The following is an 18,243-nucleotide window of genomic DNA, read 5'->3' as shown; positions in this document are numbered from 1 at the left end:
CAGATCTATTTTGGAGAAACAACCTGCTCCTGCTAGCTGGTCGAATAGATCGTCGATCCTTGGCAACGGGTACTTATTCTTGGTAGTGACCTTGTTCAACTGCCTGTAGTCGATACAAAGTCTGAGAGATCCATCCTTCTTTTTCACAAATAGCACTGGAGCACCCCAAGGTGAGGTACTCGGTCGGATGAATCCTCTATCTACCAACTCTTGCAACTGCTCCTTAAGCTCCTTCAATTCTGCTGGTGCCATCCTGTAGGGAGGAATAGAGATCGGTCTGGTTCCAGGCATCAATTCAATTTCAAACTCTATCTCCCTAGCAGGTGGTAAACCTGGCAGCTCGTCTGGGAAAACATCTAAGAACTCTCTGACCACTGGCACTGAGGCGGGCTCTCTGACATGACTATCCAGCTCTCTCACATGAGCTAGAAAACCCTGACAACCCCTCCTGAGTAGCCTACGAGCCTGAAGGGCTGATATCAAACCTCTAGGTGTACTCCCCCTGTCTCCTCTGAAGACAACCTCTGACCCATCCTGACATCTGAACCTGACTACCTTGTCTCTGCAATCCAAGGTAGCACCATGGGTAGATAGCCAATCCATCCCTAGAATGACGTCAAAATCTGTCAAATCTAGAACCACAAGGTCGGCGGACAGGCATCTTCCCTCCACAAAAACTGGACTATACTGGCAGACTGACTCTGCCACTGACGGGTCACACTTGGGTCCACTGACCCATAGGGGACACTCTAACCCAGAGACCATCAATCCCAACCTCTCGACGGCCCTCGGAGCAATGAAAGAATGAGATGCACCAGGGTCCAATAATGCATACACATCTGAACAACCAATGATGAGATTACCTGACACCACGGTGTTGGATGTGTTTGCCTCCTGCTGAGTCATGGTGAAGATCCGTGCTGGAGCTGACGGACCCTCACCCCTGAAACCCGCTGAAGAAGAGGTTGCCCCTCTCCCTCGACCTCTGCCACTAGCCTGAGTCACGGCTGGAGCTACTGGCTGAGCTACACTGCCAGAAGCTGTCTGCTGGGACTGTGCCATAAGAACTGCTCTTGGACACTCCCGAGCCATGTGTCCCTCTTGCCCACATCTGAAGCAGACTGTCGTCCCAGCCCGGCAGACTCCCTTGTGTGGCTTACCACACCTTGCACATACTGCATTATCTGCACCAGAGCTTGAGCCACTACCTAATCCCAGACCCGACTTGATCTTGCTCCAGAACTTGTTCTTCTTAGACTTGGCTTTACCCCATCTCTTACTGCCTGAAGCTGCTGCACTCAAGGTAGAGGGATCTAGCCTTCCCCCACCCGGGGTCTTGGAACCAGAAGACTGTGCCACTGATTGCTTAACTGTCCCCTGAATGATGGCACTGGCCTCCATTTTTCGGGCCATATCCACTATGGCATGGAAGCTCTCCCTATCTGCTGACTGGATCAAGGAGGAATACCTGGAATGGAGTTTCATGATATACCTCCTTGACTTCTTCTGGTCTGAGTCAAGATTTTGCCCTGCAAACGGCAACAGCTCCAAGAATCTGTCTGTGAACTCATCCACACTCATCTCATCCGTCTGCCTCAGCTGCTCGAACTCAATCATCTTCAATTCTCTTGAACTGTCAGGGAAAGCCCATCCTGCAAATTCATTTGCAAACTCCTCCCATGATAGGCTGTCCAACCTCGGGTTCACATAGTTCTTAAACCACTCTCGGGCCTTCTTGCATTTTAGTGTGAACCCAGCCATCTGAATGGCTCTACTGTCATCAGCTCCTATCTCATCTGTAATTACCTTGACCCTCTCAAGATACACAAACGGGTCATCACCGGTTTCAAACTGGGGGCACCCAGCTTCATGTAATCGGTCATCTTGACCTTGCTCCCCCAGATGAGCTAGGTTTAGGCATTTGGGTTTCTGGGATAGTAGGTGCTGCTGGTGGTGGAGGAGGTGCAGCATCCCCTGGGGTAGGGTTTGCTGTACCTGGATGGTAGGGTGGGGGTGGATACATAGGGTACTGTGGGTACGGTGGGTAGAAAGGTGGGTATGGCATCTGAGAGTGATAAGGGTTAAAACTGGGGTAATCCGATGTACCTCCCATCGAATACCCGGGATTATGTGAAAAGGGTGGGTAGTAAGGTGGCTGAACAAATCCCGAGGCCTGAGTGCCTCCTTGGGACTCTCCCATCCCCTCTTCCGACATACTTACTCCGAGACTGCCATCCCTCCTCTGATCCACATCCATCTGATCCCCCACATCCTCTGACATATCCCCTTGCACTGTTCCCCTCACTGATCTGCTTCTACCCAGATCCAAAGACCTTCTAGGGTCTCTTACTGCTCTTTCTCTGCTGGACCTACTTGACATTGCCCTAGGCAATGCAGGAGGACGGGCATCAGTGCCCTCGTCCTGGGGTGGTACTCCAGTCAATCGTGCAGATCGACGAGTTCCTCTCATCCTGTTTTCTGAAAAACAGCATACATCACATAGAACATTAGCATCAAATGGTTCATGTGCAAACACATGAACCCGCATCACATACATCACATACATAGCATATCATTAATGCACATGCATAAAATCATGGCATTTCACATCATCATACAAGACAGGACTCCACATCCTATCCTAGTGGACATGATCTTTCCTATTGTGCTTGACCTTCTATGACACCTATGAGCCCGACACACTGTAGGTCCGACCATATGAACCTAGGGCTCTGATACCACTCTGTAACGACCCGGAAACCGGACCGCTACCGGCGCTAGGATCCAGATCGACTTAAGGTCGCCGGGACCCGTAGCAAGCCAAACATACATCCTGAATACCTGTCAAATCCCATACATGATCATACATATCCATAAACATGAGAACTTTTTCTTTTCTTTTACCAAGCTCAACCTGTGCATGCACATAAACATAAACATAAACCACACACTGGAGCCTCATCACATACTCCAATGGGGTATCTCATCAGACATCAGGCTTGGTTGAACATAAACATCATAAAACATAGATCATGTATATACATGGGATTATTCAAACATACTATGGTCAAGCACAATTCTAATCCTCAATATCAATATTACATAACATGACCGCTCATATTCTTACATCATTTTACAAATCATCATGTCCACATCTAACTATTACAAATCACATGACTTTACTCTTCTTGATTCCCTGATCTAGCCCGTACCTGCAAACCTGGGGGATATAGGGAAAGGGGTGAGCTACTAGAGCCCAGTGAGCAGAATACTAAAACATTTAAAACATATGCCATCATGTAATGCATCATATCACAGACAAATCACATCAAGGGTGAACCTGTCACCAAATAGTCCCAGCATCATATCCGTGCCAGGCCGTAGAATAGGGTCTTGGTCTTCCTGTCATATCATAACATTACTTACCATTGCCCCAAGGCCTCATCTGAGCACCTGGTCTTCGCGTTCCATACCGTGCCAGGCTGTAGAATGGGGTCCTAGTCTTTCATACCGTGCCAGGCCATAGAATGGGGTCCTGGTCTTTCCTCAGGGACTAATCGAATCATACAGCATTCACCCACATCCACAACAAAGAATGCAGTGCAGCATATTCGTGGATTCTAATGCAAGCACCCTAGTATATCTCATGGCATTCATGATGCATGTATCATGCTCAGAATTTATTTATTTACTTTGAAACAATATAAGGTATTCCACTCACCTCAGGCTAACTCTGACAATGAACTGAAGCAGCTGACTCACTGCTGGGGTCCTCGGTTCCTTGGGTCCGAACCTACACAGGTGGACTCAAATAAGGGACCAAATATACTAGAACATGACTCTAAAAAATATCCCCCAAAATCCCCTAAAACACCTCAAAACAATCAAAGAATTCATGCAAAGGAGGGCTGAACAGGGCACTTTCGGCGGCAGGTTCGGCGGCCGAAAGTCCCTCCAGAGCCGAAAGTCATGCACCTTCGGCGGCACTTTCGGCGGCCGAAGGTTCTCTCCAGAGGCGAAACTCATGCATGTTCGGCGGCACCTTCGGCGGCCGAAAGTTCCCTCTAGAGACGAAAGTCCACTTTCGGGGGTAGGCTTCAGCAGCCGAAAGCTTGCCTCCACAGGCAGGTTCGGCGGCCGAAAGACTCTTCGGCTACCGAACCTGAGTTTCTCCCAAAGTGGCAGAAACTCGGCTCCTATGCACATTTGCCTCCTAAAACCTTCAATCATGCATACAACTCAACCCAAAACATGCATAAATACATACATAAGCTCCTAGGGGCTTCAAACTATCCTAAACCCCAACTACCATATATCAAAAGCAACTCAGCAACCTACATTATCCACAACACAAAACCTAACAAAGCTCAACTAACCTAAGCATGCATTTCTACCCCAAGAATCAATTTGAAACTTGTTTAAAACATATAATGAGCTCAAGATCGGCTCTTACCTCTTGAAGATTGAGAGGAAAAACGATCCTAGCTCGGAGATGGGAGAGATTGAGTTTCTTGAACCTCCAAGCTCCAAAACTTGCTATTTGCTTAAAAATCTTCAAAACAAAGGTGAAAACTCATAAAAATCATGGAAGATTTGAAGGAAGAAATCAAGATCGGCATGAGAGCGGCGGAGACTCACCTTGGCCGAAAATGGGGAGAAAAAGCTCACCCGTTAGGACATGGGGACCCCTTTATAGGTGGCTGGCTAGGCCACTTTCGGGGGCCTAACGTGCCTCCGCATGCATGCCATGTTCGGCGGCCGAACATAAGGTTCGGCGGCCGAACCTGGACTTCCCTCACTTATGCCTTCGGGGGCCTAAAGCACTCCCGAAGCGCATGCATGTTCGGCGGCCGAACCCGAGTTTTCCTCCAATGCCATTTTTATGCAAAAACTCATTTTCTTTCTTGCTTAAAAACATAAAAATGCATTAAAACATTTTATAAAAACATGGTTTTATCCTTCTAGAAGTCTCCGACACCCGAGATTCCACCGGACGGTAGGAATTCCGATACCGGAGTCTAGCCGGGTATTACACTAGTCAAGCTAAAAGCCTGACCTTTTAAGTGCATCATAAAGGTCCATACAACCCTACTATAGTCATCAACAATGGTGAGGAAGAATTTAGCTCCAGTGATAGAGCTGGTCTTATATGGCCCCCAAATGTCAATGTGAACCAATTCAAAAGATTTTGAGGCTAAGGTGTGGCTTCTGGGAAAAGGTAATCTGGCTTGTTTAGCTAAGGGGCAAACAGGACAGCATCTCATAGCCTCATTACTGATGTTCATGCCTTTAACATGTTTGAGCTTACCTACTGATGCATGCCCTAGTCTATCATGCATGTCATTCATGGTCACTACATGCTTATGTGTTTGTTCAAGTTGCATGGAATGTTCTTTATTCAAATCCATTTGGGAGAAAGTGCTATTTACAAAGCTGTGAAGATTAGCATTAGAGTTCATGATTTCAAACAAACAATTCCTTACATCAGAATGAGAAAAACTCATTTGGTTCAGCCTGAAGAGGCCTCTTTGTTTCTTGCCTATGGCCACCACCTTCTTATTCAGCGGGTCCTGTATAAGGCAATAATCCTTCCACATTACTATACAGTAGCCATGGCTATTCATTAATTGACCAACAGAAATCAAGTTATATTGAAAGTGTGGAATGTAAAGAACATCATCTAAAATCAATTTGCCAAAGAGATTTAGCTTTCCAGATTGAGTAACTTGAGTTGTTTTCCCATCTGGAAAGCACACACAGATGTGCTTGTGTAGTGGATGTAAAGTGGTGAACAGATTGCTGTCTGAACACATGTGATTTGTGGCTCCAGTGTCTAGGATCCAATTAGAGTCAGTTTGCATTTGTGCATTGCAAGTGTTATAGACAGTAGACTTACCTGCAAAGTCCATGAAATGTGCCTCAGATCCATGAGATGTGCTTGGGGCAAGAGTTCCTTTCCCTTTTACAAGCTGGGAGACTTCTTGTTTTAAAGAGCTCAGCATGGATGTCAATTCATATATTTTACTTGATGTGTCCAAGTATTCTAGAGGATTATCCTCTTCTGACTTGTTTCCCTCAATAGCAGCCATAATTCTGGTGCTTCTATTTCCTTTGAAAGATTGGATTCCTGCCTTGTTCTTGCCCTTGAACCAATCAAGATACCCAATCAGTTTAAAACACCCTTCTCGAGTGTGGCCATCCATGTTGCAGAAGGTGCAGTGGCCCTTCTTGACCTCAGGCCTTCTTGGTCTGGACAGATTCTGAGCTTGAGCCTTATTTAATAAGGCAAGAGATTCTGAGTTGTCATTCATTGCCCCCAAAATCTCCCTTTGAGACTCAAATTTTACAACCATTGAGTAGGCCTTGTTTACTGTTGGTAAAGGATCCATCCCCAACACCTGATCTCTCACAGACCCAAAGGCCTCATTCAAGCCCATTAGGAATTGCATGAGCCTATTCCTGTTTGTTATTTCAGCTATGTCCCTAGAGGCACCACAGATGCAGGTTGGAAGAGGTTCGACTGACCCAAGCTCATCCCACAGCCTCTTCAGCTTAGTGAAGTAGACAGATACAGACTGGTTTTCTTTGGAGATGAGAGATATTTTCCTGTGCAACTCATAGATCATAGGACCATTGCACTCTCCAAATCTCTCGCAGATCTCTTGCCAGAGATCTCTGGCAGAGGCGGTATATATGAAACCATCGACTAACTCCTTAGAGATGGAGTTGAGAATCCAAGATGTGACCTTGAAGTCACATCTTTTCCACTGTTCATAACCTTCACTGTCTTTACTAGGTGCCGAAGTAGTGCCTTCGACAAAACCTAATTTCATCTTGGCTCCTAAGGCTATTCTAATAGCCCTACTCCAAGATCTGAAATTAGTTCCTACAAGAGGTGCGGAAACTAGACTCATACCTGGATGGTCAGATGTTTGAAGGCTCAGTGGGTCTCCCATCCCCGCATTCGCGATCTGCAATTTTTCTGGAGCTCCGGTCCCTTTCTGTTCCTTGCTACTGCTCGCCATGACCAGATCTTTCGAAAGAACCAAGGATCTCCCCTATGCAACCGGCGACGCGCCGGCGTGAGTTAGGAACCACGCTCTGATACCATGTGCAGAAACATAAAAAAAGAGAGAGAGAAAATGAGAGCTTTTATTTAAAATGAGAAAAAAATGACGTTACAAGCTGTTCTGGAAGCATCGCTTCCTATTTATACCAAACAGACCCACATGCACAGCATGTGCATACAGACAACTCAGCTTAGATAAAACGACACAGTTTAGATGTTCAATACAAAATAATAACTACAAGCATTAAAACGACGTAGCTTTTAACAATATTAGAAATATAAAAATTAAATTATTTATTTTAAAAAATTTAAAATGTTAATGATTAAATAATATTATATATTTAGACATAATTCGATTATTTTAAAAATAATTAATAGAAAATCCAATAAAAATTTTTAATTTAATAAAATCAAAATATAAAAATTGAGCTATTAATTTTTAAAATAAAAAGATATATGCATTAAATTAATGCATTTCATAGCCATAAAGGTAATTTACATATAAAAGGAAATCAACAACTATGCATGTTTTTTCATATTTCCATTGTTTTCTTTGCCGTGTGCCCAAAATCATAATTCCAGCACAGAAATGTAATATAATGACAAATAACTAAGTTAGCCAGTGGGCCCATACTTTGAATTTGAATTTTCAAAACTTTCATATGAGACAAAGAAAAAAAAAATCATAAGAAGGCACGTGAAACTATGCATGTATTACACTATAAAGAGCTCAGCATGGATGTCAATTCATATATTTTACTTGATGTGTCCAAGTATTCCAGAGGATTATCCTCTTCTGACTTGTTTCCCTCAATAGCAGCCATAATTCTGGTGCTTCTATTTCCTTTGAAAGATTGGATTCCTGCCTTGTTCTTGCCCTTGAACCAATCAAGATACCCAATCAGTTTAAAACACCCTTCTCGAGTGTGGCCATCCATGTTGCAGAAGGTGCAGTGGCCCTTCTTGACCTCAGGCCTTCTTGGTCTGGACAGATTCTGAGCTTGAGCCTTATTTAATAAGGCAAGAGATTCTGAGTTGTCATTCATTGCCCCCAAAATCTCCCTTTGAGACTCAAATTTTACAACCATTGAGTAGGCCTTGTTTACTGTTGGTAAAGGATCCATCCCCAACACCTGATCTCTCACAGACCCAAAGGCCTCATTCAAGCCCATTAGGAATTGCATGAGCCTATTCCTGTTTGTTATTTCAGCTATGTCCCTAGAGGCACCACAGATGCAGGTTGGAAGAGGTTCGACTGACCCAAGCTCATCCCACAGCCTCTTCAGCTTAGTGAAGTAGACAGATACAGACTGGTTTTCTTTGGAGATGAGAGATATTTTCCTGTGCAACTCATAGATCATAGGACCATTACACTCTCCAAATCTCTCGCAGATCTCTTGCCAGAGATCTCTGGCAGAGGCGGTATATATGAAACCATCGACTAACTCCTTAGAGATGGAGTTGAGAATCCAAGATGTGACCTTGAAGTCACATCTTTTCCACTGTTCATAACCTTCACTGTCTTTACTAGGTGCCGAAGTAGTGCCTTCGACAAAACCTAATTTCATCTTGGCTCCTAAGGCTATTCTAATAGCCCTACTCCAAGATCTGAAATTAGTTCCTACAAGAGGTGCGGAAACTAGACTCATACCTGGATGGTCAGATGTTTGAAGGCTCAGTGGGTCTCCCATCCCCGCATTCGCGATCTGCAATTTTTCTGGAGCTCCGGTCCCTTTCTGTTCCTTGCTACTGCTCGCCATGACCAGATCTTTCGAAAGAACCAAGGATCTCCCCTATGCAACCGGCGACGCGCCGGCGTGAGTTAGGAACCACGCTCTGATACCATGTGCAGAAACATAAAAAAAGAGAGAGAGAAAATGAGAGCTTTTATTTAAAATGAGAAAAAAATGACGTTACAAGCTGTTCTGGAAGCATCGCTTCCTATTTATACCAAACAGACCCACATGCACAGCATGTGCATACAGACAACTCAGCTTAGATAAAACGACACAGTTTAGATGTTCAATACAAAATAATAACTACAAGCATTAAAACGACGTAGCTTTTAACAATATTAGAAATATAAAAATTAAATTATTTATTTTAAAAAATTTAAAATGTTAATGATTAAATAATATTATATATTTAGACATAATTCGATTATTTTAAAAATAATTAATAGAAAATCCAATAAAAATTTTTAATTTAATAAAATCAAAATATAAAAATTGAGCTATTAATTTTTAAAATAAAAAGATATATGCATTAAATTAATGCATTTCATAGCCATAAAGGTAATTTACATATAAAAGGAAATCAACAACTATGCATGTTTTTTCATATTTCCATTGTTTTCTTTGCCGTGTGCCCAAAATCATAATTCCAGCACAGAAATGTAATATAATGACAAATAACTAAGTTAGCCAGTGGGCCCATACTTTGAATTTGAATTTTCAAAACTTTCATATGAGACAAAGAAAAAAAAAATCATAAGAAGGCACGTGAAACTGCTTTGCCTAATTTTATTGGAAGCCATATAAAATAAAATAAAAAATTATTAAATTTTTATAAAATTAATTAAATAATTTATATTTTAAAATTATTCAATTAAAAAATATTTTTATTTTGTACGATAAAATTATTTATATATTTTGTTAAAAATGGTTAGTGAACTAGTTTTAACTTTTGTCAGATGAAATATATAGTTTATTTATTTAAAATTATAAGAACCAGATAATAAGTATATATAAAATTATAAAGATTAAAAAATATAAATATTAAAGGTTGAAATTTTTTTTTAATAAGACGACTACAAAGTTAATTTTACAAAATATATAAATATTTTATTTAAAATAATTTTAAAATAAAAATAAATTAATGAATTTCTTAAAATTTTAAAAATTTAAAAATAATTTAACCATAAAATAAAGAGAAAAAAAGTTAAAAAAGAGATTTTTATATTTGGATAGTGAAAAGAAAAAAAAAGTGAGTGAGAAGGTGACATGGTTTAAAAATAATATTTAGTTGAGATAATAATTTATAAAAAATATATTTTTTATAATGTCTATAAAAATAATTACTCACTATTAAAATAATTAATATTTCTAAATAAAAACTAAATATTAGCATTTTGACTCAATTAAAATACTAAACACTATTTTTAAAAATATTACCCAATAGAGTTTAAATTAATAAATTAAAATTTTATTTAAAAAATCTAAATTGATTTTTTATATTTTTTTATCTAAATAAAAAACCAAAATTTAGCTAAAATTATTGGGGTAAATTGAATTTAAATTGAAATTCTATATTAAATAGGGCAAAAGTTTGAAAATGGATTAAATTGAACATCTCTAAATTTTGCTAAACTTTATATTTAACTAGGTATGTATTTTAATTTAAATGTTTTCAGAAAATTCCATATAATTATTTTTATTTAAATATGAAATTAATAACGAATTTCCATGATAATATTTTTGATAAATAAATAATTTAAAATTTCTTTTAATATGAGTTCCAAGAGAAACATTATATAAAATCCTGTTTTTATGTAACTTATATTTCATTTTCATAATATATCGTCATACATAAATTATTTTAATATAATTTAATAAACGTTGGAATTATAATATCGAGACCAGATAGATCCAAAATCTATTAAAATCTATCAATACACTACTCAACTCGCGACTAAAGCATATTGAACTAATCGAAAGTCCGAACCTGCTAGAAGAGAATCTAACTCTTTTGATGTGACAAATAGTTGAGAGCAGAATCAGCTAAGTCACCATTATTAAATAATATAATAATATTAATTTAAATTTTTTTAATAAAATTTTAATTTTTTAATTTAAACTCTATTGGATAATATTTTAAAAAATAGTGTTTAGTATTTTAATTAAGTTAAAATGCTAATATTTAGTTTTTATTTAGAAATATTAATTATTTTAATAGGGAGTAATTATTTTTATAAACATTATAAAAAATATATTTTTTATAAATTATTATCTCAACTATTAAATAATATAATAATATTTTATTTAAATTAAAATATTAAATACTATTTTTAAAATCAATGAGAATGGATCATAAAAAATTACTTCTTATGAATATTTTGATTAACCACTATTATAATAGTAATATTATCAAATAAGGCAAGTAAAAAATTAGAAGTTGAATTTTTTTTTTCCTTATTTAATTGAGTTTAAATGGAAATTTGGAGCTAATTTGGATAAAAATGAAATTTCCCAAAACATGTAGTGGTGAATATTTGAATTTTTTATTTTATTCATTAGTTTTTTAACCAAATTTATTTATATAGATAAATAATTAAATATAAATATTTATTTTATAATAAATATATATAATTTGGCATATAATATTTTAAATAAATAAATATATGAGCTATTAATTGAATCATAAAAATTAAATGATTTTTTAAAATAATTAAGATATTAATATTTAAATTTTAATTTGAATTTAATAGTTTAGGAAAAATTTCAATGAACTTTGAAATGGGTATAAATTTCGGATTGACAGATAAATTTAAGAATGGAGATCAAAATCTATAAGACAAAAATTGAGTTTTTTTATTTTTTTATTTTTTTAAATTTAGGTCTAAATTGAATTTTGATAATTGCTAGAGCAGACCACTTCAATAATTCATCGTTATCGCACTGCCTATCAGCCCCACCAGATTCTCTCTCTCTCTCTCCCTCCTCGCTGGTCTCTCAAATCTATCTTCTCTCTCTATAAAAGCGGCCCAACTTTCACGCCCCTTGCGACACACGAGCGCCGGAGCCAGTGATCCACAGGGGGAGAGAGAGATAGCCAAACAAGGATCTTTCATGGGCCTTTACCTTCTGCGGTTATTCAATGGCCAATTCTCTCTTCTTCTTCTTTTTATCCCTTCCTATCAAAACTAGCACCAATCTTCTTCTTCTCACTCTTCATCGTTTGCCCATTACCGGACTTCACCTTCTCCTTATCTTCCTTCACTCTCTCTTATAGCGCTCTCCTCACCGGTTCTCCGGTAACTTTGATATTCTCTTTCTTTCTGTTTGTTTCCTTAGAAAAACTGTCCATACAGACTCCATTCTCCAATTTTCTAGAGGATAAGTGGAATAAGGAAACGCTTTTTATATAGGCTACCTTTTGCTTTATTTATTACCAGACAAAAAGAGGTAATCGCAGCACAAGATTTTCTTTTTCTGCATACCCCTTATTACAAGGTAATTTTCCCAAATTCTGTTTGGTGGAAAAAGTGGGAAGGGATATTCAGCAGTAATCTAAGAATCGTTAAAGATATCCAATCCTGGTAAGCTCATTCCTTTATTTTTTTTACTTTTCATCATAGCCAAAAAGGAGAATTGCTGAATAGTTTCGCTCAATTCTTCCAGTTTAAACAGTTAATTTGGATGGCGTCAGTGTTTCTATACCATGTAGTGGGGGATCTGACGGTGGGAAAGCCGGAAATGGTGGAATTCTGCGAGACTGAGACGGTGGAATCGGCTATTCGGTCAATCGGAGAGTCAACGGAGTGTGGAATTCCGGTGTGGAAGAGGAGATCGCACTTGGGTATGATTGAGAGTAACGAAATGAGGCAACAGAGATTTGTGGGTATCCTTAATTCTCTCGATATAGTGGCGTTTTTGTCTAGAGCTGTGAGCTTGGAGGATCAGGACAAAGCCATGAAGACCCCGGTTTCTGAGGTAGTTGTTCGTGATAACTCCGTATTGAAACAGGTTGATCCTGCAACAAGGTTAGCTCCCCAATTTTGTAACTTATATTGTTTAGATTTGTTCTCATGATGTGTTTTTTCTCATGAGTCAGTGTGACTATTGCATGGATTTTCTGTCTTAGCTATTGGTATCTTATAGGATTCAAATACTTGGATTATTTTGACTTACTGTGGTTTATGATGCTGCTCTAAGAATTTGTGAAGAAGTTACCTCTTCTTATGCTACCGTAAAAGTTTTCATTGTTCATGATGATGGATCTTAGGTTCATTCGTGATTTATATGTAAAGTACTTTGATGTGATTTAATTCTGTTTAAAGTGCTGACAGACTGACATGGTTCTTGTAGTTCTTTTGGTTTGCTGGTGTATAAGAATGCTTATGGCATACTGTTTGTTTTCCTACTTAATAAAGGATAGACTAGCCATTACTGCAAGTTTCCCATAAAATGCCATTGTCCGCCAATGGTGAATGTTGGGAATTCAAGTATTGAAACTTGAAAGTGGCTACTTCATCTGGTGTATTCCGCTGGCTATATTCCTCTACTCCCTCCTTGAATATATATTTTACAATCTTTTGTCTGTCCCCTCACAGAAGAGGATGTGGATTTTGTTGCTTGTTGAAGAGTCTTATTAGTTGCATGATTTTATGATTTTTCTCCTCATTTATGTATTTTGTATACATGTTAATAGTATATTGGATAAGTTACAATTAGGAGGGGATCTGCCCATGAGTACGCTCCTCTGCTCTGTTGGGGAATGATAGCCACCTCCTTACTTTCACAACTTGATCTTGAGACGGTGACTTATAAGATGTTACTGTCACCAGACTCACCACCATGTGGACAAGTGAAATAAACATGTCTGTGCTTGCTTTTATATCTGATCTTTCTAAGAATTGTATAAGCCCTTTTCTTTTTGCACTCTCTGTTTGAAAACCCAAGTATCAATAAAACCTTCCCACCATACACTCCCACATCAGTGCAAAAGTATTACTTGCCTCCTGTCTCTTGTTGTAATTTACTTTTATGGATCAGATAAAAACCCATTTAAGTGGGGTGTTTGTTCACCCCATGCAGCAATGACCCCTAAACAATGCTGCAATCAGTTTGGAGAAATAACAGAAGCCTGCGAAGGAGGGGCCCAGTGGGTGGTTGTGGACCTTATATATATCATGGTCACTCTTGGGTAGCAGAGACAGGATTGCGTGGTTATGTGCCAGTTAAGGCCTGTCCCAGCCATTTTTTTTGGGAAAAAAAGGATAAATATTTGTTCAAGGAGTTGACTAAAATTTAGGAATGCAATTGATGAGCATCATGCATAAGATGAAAGATATTGAATCTACTCATTATCCTTTATTTACTATTCAACTTTAGTAACTAGTGCAAATGAAAAACAATGGCCTCTTTGTTCCTAGTTGTTGGCTGTTACATTAACCATCTGAAACCATGTTGTTGTGTGAGAAGCAACGGTTGCAGTAAAAGTAAATTAATTGGAGGTCAGAGAGGTTGCAATTAACTTCTATATCATGATATGGATGAAGGGTGAGGTCATGGAGACTCAGATATGTTCAGTTGGCTCATACTGTTTTATGTGTTTTAGTATAACTCATAGGATAGGATGTTTTGTTGTATTTGCACTTATGTATCTTGGATAAGTATTGGGCTTGATAGATGCTGGCTTGGTCTTGATGGGGTGCATTCTTCAAAGAAACACATTTAGGCTTCATGGTTGATTTTGGATGCCTTGAACTCTTTTCAAAAATCTTCCCTCTTCTTTTCTAGTCTTGGATAGAACTGAACTGTAATACCCATTGGCTGCATGAATAATATGGTTAGTATCATTGGGCCTGACATCGATTATTTATTCAAGCATCCCCCTATCCTTCAAGGCTACAGGATTTTTCAGATTACTTCTTGTGTTTGAATGTTGTTTTAATTCATGATATATATTATATGAGGTAAGAAAGTTCCTCGTTAAGTATGGCATTCTTAAAATGCTTTGTGATCAAATACTAAGGCTTTATTTGTTTGCGACGAATAACTTATATGGAAAATATTTTATGGAAAATGATTTCAATTTCCAAGAAAATAACTTATATTCCATTGTTTGATTGTAATTTAAAAGGATATTAATAAGTTTATGTTTAATAATAATGTAGTAAAATCCTCAAAGATCAGAAAATTACTCTCTTTTGAAAAGAGGTAGTAAGAGGTAGTGATTTTCTGGTAACCCATTTTCCTGAGTATCTCAAACGTTAGAAAATGTGGAAAATATTTTCTTAAAAGATTTTTTTTTTTCGTGTAACAAACGGAGGATAAATACAATTGTAATTCATGATACTTGTTGCTCAGAAAATTATTAAATAACCTTGTGGTGTTTCTGACAGGTTAATAGATGCACTGGAGATGATGAAGCAAGGTGTAAAGCGCCTTCTAGTCACCAAGGGCATAGCATGGAAAGGCATGAGCAAAAGATTCTCAATCCTTTACAATGGTAAGTGGCTCAAGAATGCTGACTCTGGCAGCAGCAGCAGCAACAACCTCACCGTCAACCCTGGTCGCCCTTCCTCATCTTCCACCAGTTCTTGCCGTGACAAGTTCTGTTGTCTCTCTAGAGAAGATGTTATCCGTTTTCTGATTGGTTGCCTTGGCGCTCTAGCTCCAATTCCTCTTTCCTCCATCTCTTCTCTTGGAGCCATTAACTTGAACTACTATTCAGTTGAGGCCTCTCTTCCAGCCATTGAAGCTACACAAAAGCGGCCCAAAGACCCTGCTGCCATTGCCGTGGTGGAGCACATGCCAGATGGGCACTGTAAGATTATAGGAGAAATATCAGCCTCCAGGTTATGGAAATGCGATTATTTGGCTGCAGCATGGGCTTTAGCCAATCTTTCAGCAGGCCAGTTTGTTATGGGGGTTGAGGACAATTTGACTGCAAGATCATTTCCTGAGTTTACAGTTAACTCAGCAGCTGGGGAGAATAATATAGGTAATGATGGTGGTGGATCAGCGAGAGCAAGGAAATTCAGCAGCAGGAGCATTGGGTTCAATCCAGGAAGCTCGAGTTTTGGAACTGGCAGGAGCATGTATAGGGGAAGAAGTGCACCCCTAACATGTAAAAGTACGAGTTCATTGGCTGCAGTTATGGCTCAGATGCTGTCTCACAGGGCAACCCATGTATGGGTGACTGAAGATAATGATGATGATGATGTTTTAGTTGGTGTGGTTGGTTATGCAGATATTCTATTTGCTGTAACCAAACCACCTTCATCCTTTATTCCTAGTAATCAATCTTCTGAATGTTTTGCAACTGAAAATCAAAATTGACTTTTATTTATTTACTATATTGACATTGCAATAATTGTAGTTAACTTCCTTTGCTTCAGCAGTTTTTTGAGGGATTTAAGCTTTTATGGGGTTCTTGAATGTTTCTTGATGAGTTGTACAATGTTGTGGTAATGAAATTGATGTATTTGCTGCGATATGTATGCCTCCTTGTATTGCATAATGGCCTTTTTGTCTATTTATTAGTTCTTCTTTCTTTTATTTTGGTCATTTATATTGATGATGCATTAATTTAGGTTTTGTAACAATTAACTAATGGAATTAAAGACATCTTCGTGGAAAAAAGATGAAAAGAGCTATTACCACTATCATCTCTTGATACTAGTAGCATTGAAGGTCCAAATAGGCCAGTCATACAACTCACATAGACATATTTTTTCATGAGTGTTATGCATTTTGCTGGCTTACAACTGCATATGTGATTCTTTGTTGCTCTTTCTTTTTAAATGAAAATATAGATTTGAAAGCATATGCAAATGGGTTTTCAATTTTCACTCTCTTCATCATGTAGAGAATGGTATTTGGTAGATCCATCTAACTAGAGGTAGAGAAATGTGGAATGATGGGAACCATCCAAATTGGAATTTGTTCTTGAGACAAATAGCTAGCCTAGTTGCTCTTTCCATGAAAAAGTTGTCAAAGAAAAACAATAATGGAGCATGTGTGTCTGCTCTATGGTATTGGTATGTTTTGCAAGGAAGAAATAGACTAGCTATTAGAGAAGTGTGCCAAATGCATCCTTAGTATAAGCAGTAGAGGAGGGAGATCATGAAGTATGGATAAATATCCTTTTATTTTGTTTAATTAGTTTATAATAATCAAATAGTTCTTATAGACTATAAATTATTTTAAATCTATAAATATTTAAAATTTTAAATAAATAAATAAATTAGTTTATTTTTTAAAATTTATTAGCTGATTTTTTTTTATCTAATTAGTAGCTGATTTGAGCAGGCAAGACAAAACGGCTTTTTGCTTAATAAAGATTTTTTAAAAAATTAATTTATAACTGTTTTGAAAAAAATTATTTTTTTAATTAAAATAAATTTAGAAATTACTGTACCTTTAAAATTTAAAGTGCCATAAAATTTACTGTAAAAAGAAAAAAAAAATGCTGCACGATACTTAAAGAAAATTAAAAAAAATAATGTAAATGAGGTAAGGTATTTTATATATATATATATATATATATATATATTAAGTTAATAAAATTTATATTATTTTCTTAATTTCTAAATTTATTAATTTTTAATTTATATCAAAATATTTTAACATAATTTTATATTAAATATCTTTTCAACTTTGTCAAAATAATAAATTACTTTTATAAAATTTATATACTATTTTTAAATATAGAAAATAAATTATTATAAAAAATAAATTTTAAATGATTAAATTATTATAGTGAATTTTAATGAAATAATTATTTTATTAACATAATAAAATTTTAAAAATTAAATTATTTCAGTATTTTATTTTTATTATGTTAATATAAATAATTTAATTTAAATGTTTGTATTTTATTTTTTTTATTTCATGTAATATATTTTTAAAAAATTATATAAATTTTATAAAAATAATTTATTACTTTAATATAATTGAAAAAATATTTAATATAAGACTGTAATAAAATATGTTAATATAAATTAAAAATTAAAAATTTAGAGATTTAGAATTCGAGTTTAGAAAAATTATTTAATAAAAAAATATTATAAATATTTTAATATAAATTAAAAATTAAAAAAATTACAATTTATAAATTTGTATAACAAAAAATATTTAATATAAAATTGCTATAAAATATCTTAATATATATTAAAAGAATCTAGATTTTACATACAAACTAATAATAAATTTAAGAGAATAAATATTTTATTAATAAAATAAAATTTTAAAAATAAAATTATTTATTATTTAAAGAGTTTGAATTAAATTATAAGAGATCCTAATATAAATTAACTTTAATATATATATATATATATATATAATACTTTAAGGTATTAATTTTTAATTTATTTTTTTTTCTTTTAATACCGCATTTCTATTCAGTTTTTTTTTTTTAAATGTAGTAGTTTTAAAATTCACCTGAAA

The 18,243-nt window shown here is 36.4% G+C and overlaps 1 protein-coding gene across 1 annotated transcript; it reads left to right on the top strand.

Annotated features, from left to right (window-relative positions):
- The first annotated feature begins 11,733 nt into the window (after nt 1-11,733).
- Nucleotides 11,734-16,289, top strand: LOC110620942 (CBS domain-containing protein CBSX6). The gene is made up of 3 exons (XM_021764896.2): nt 11,734-12,386; nt 12,469-12,830; nt 15,195-16,289. The coding sequence occupies exons 2-3, from the start codon at nt 12,487-12,489 to the stop codon at nt 16,132-16,134; spliced, it is 1,284 nt and encodes a 427-aa protein (XP_021620588.1). The 5' UTR covers nt 11,734-12,386; nt 12,469-12,486; the 3' UTR covers nt 16,135-16,289.
- Nucleotides 16,290-18,243: the final 1,954 nt, after the last annotated feature.

The sequence above is a fragment of the Manihot esculenta genome, chromosome 8 (genome assembly GCF_001659605.2).
Source record: "Manihot esculenta cultivar AM560-2 chromosome 8, M.esculenta_v8, whole genome shotgun sequence".
Lineage (NCBI taxonomy): Eukaryota > Viridiplantae > Streptophyta > Magnoliopsida > Malpighiales > Euphorbiaceae > Manihot > Manihot esculenta.
This window is presented reverse-complemented; position numbering and strand designations above follow the sequence as displayed.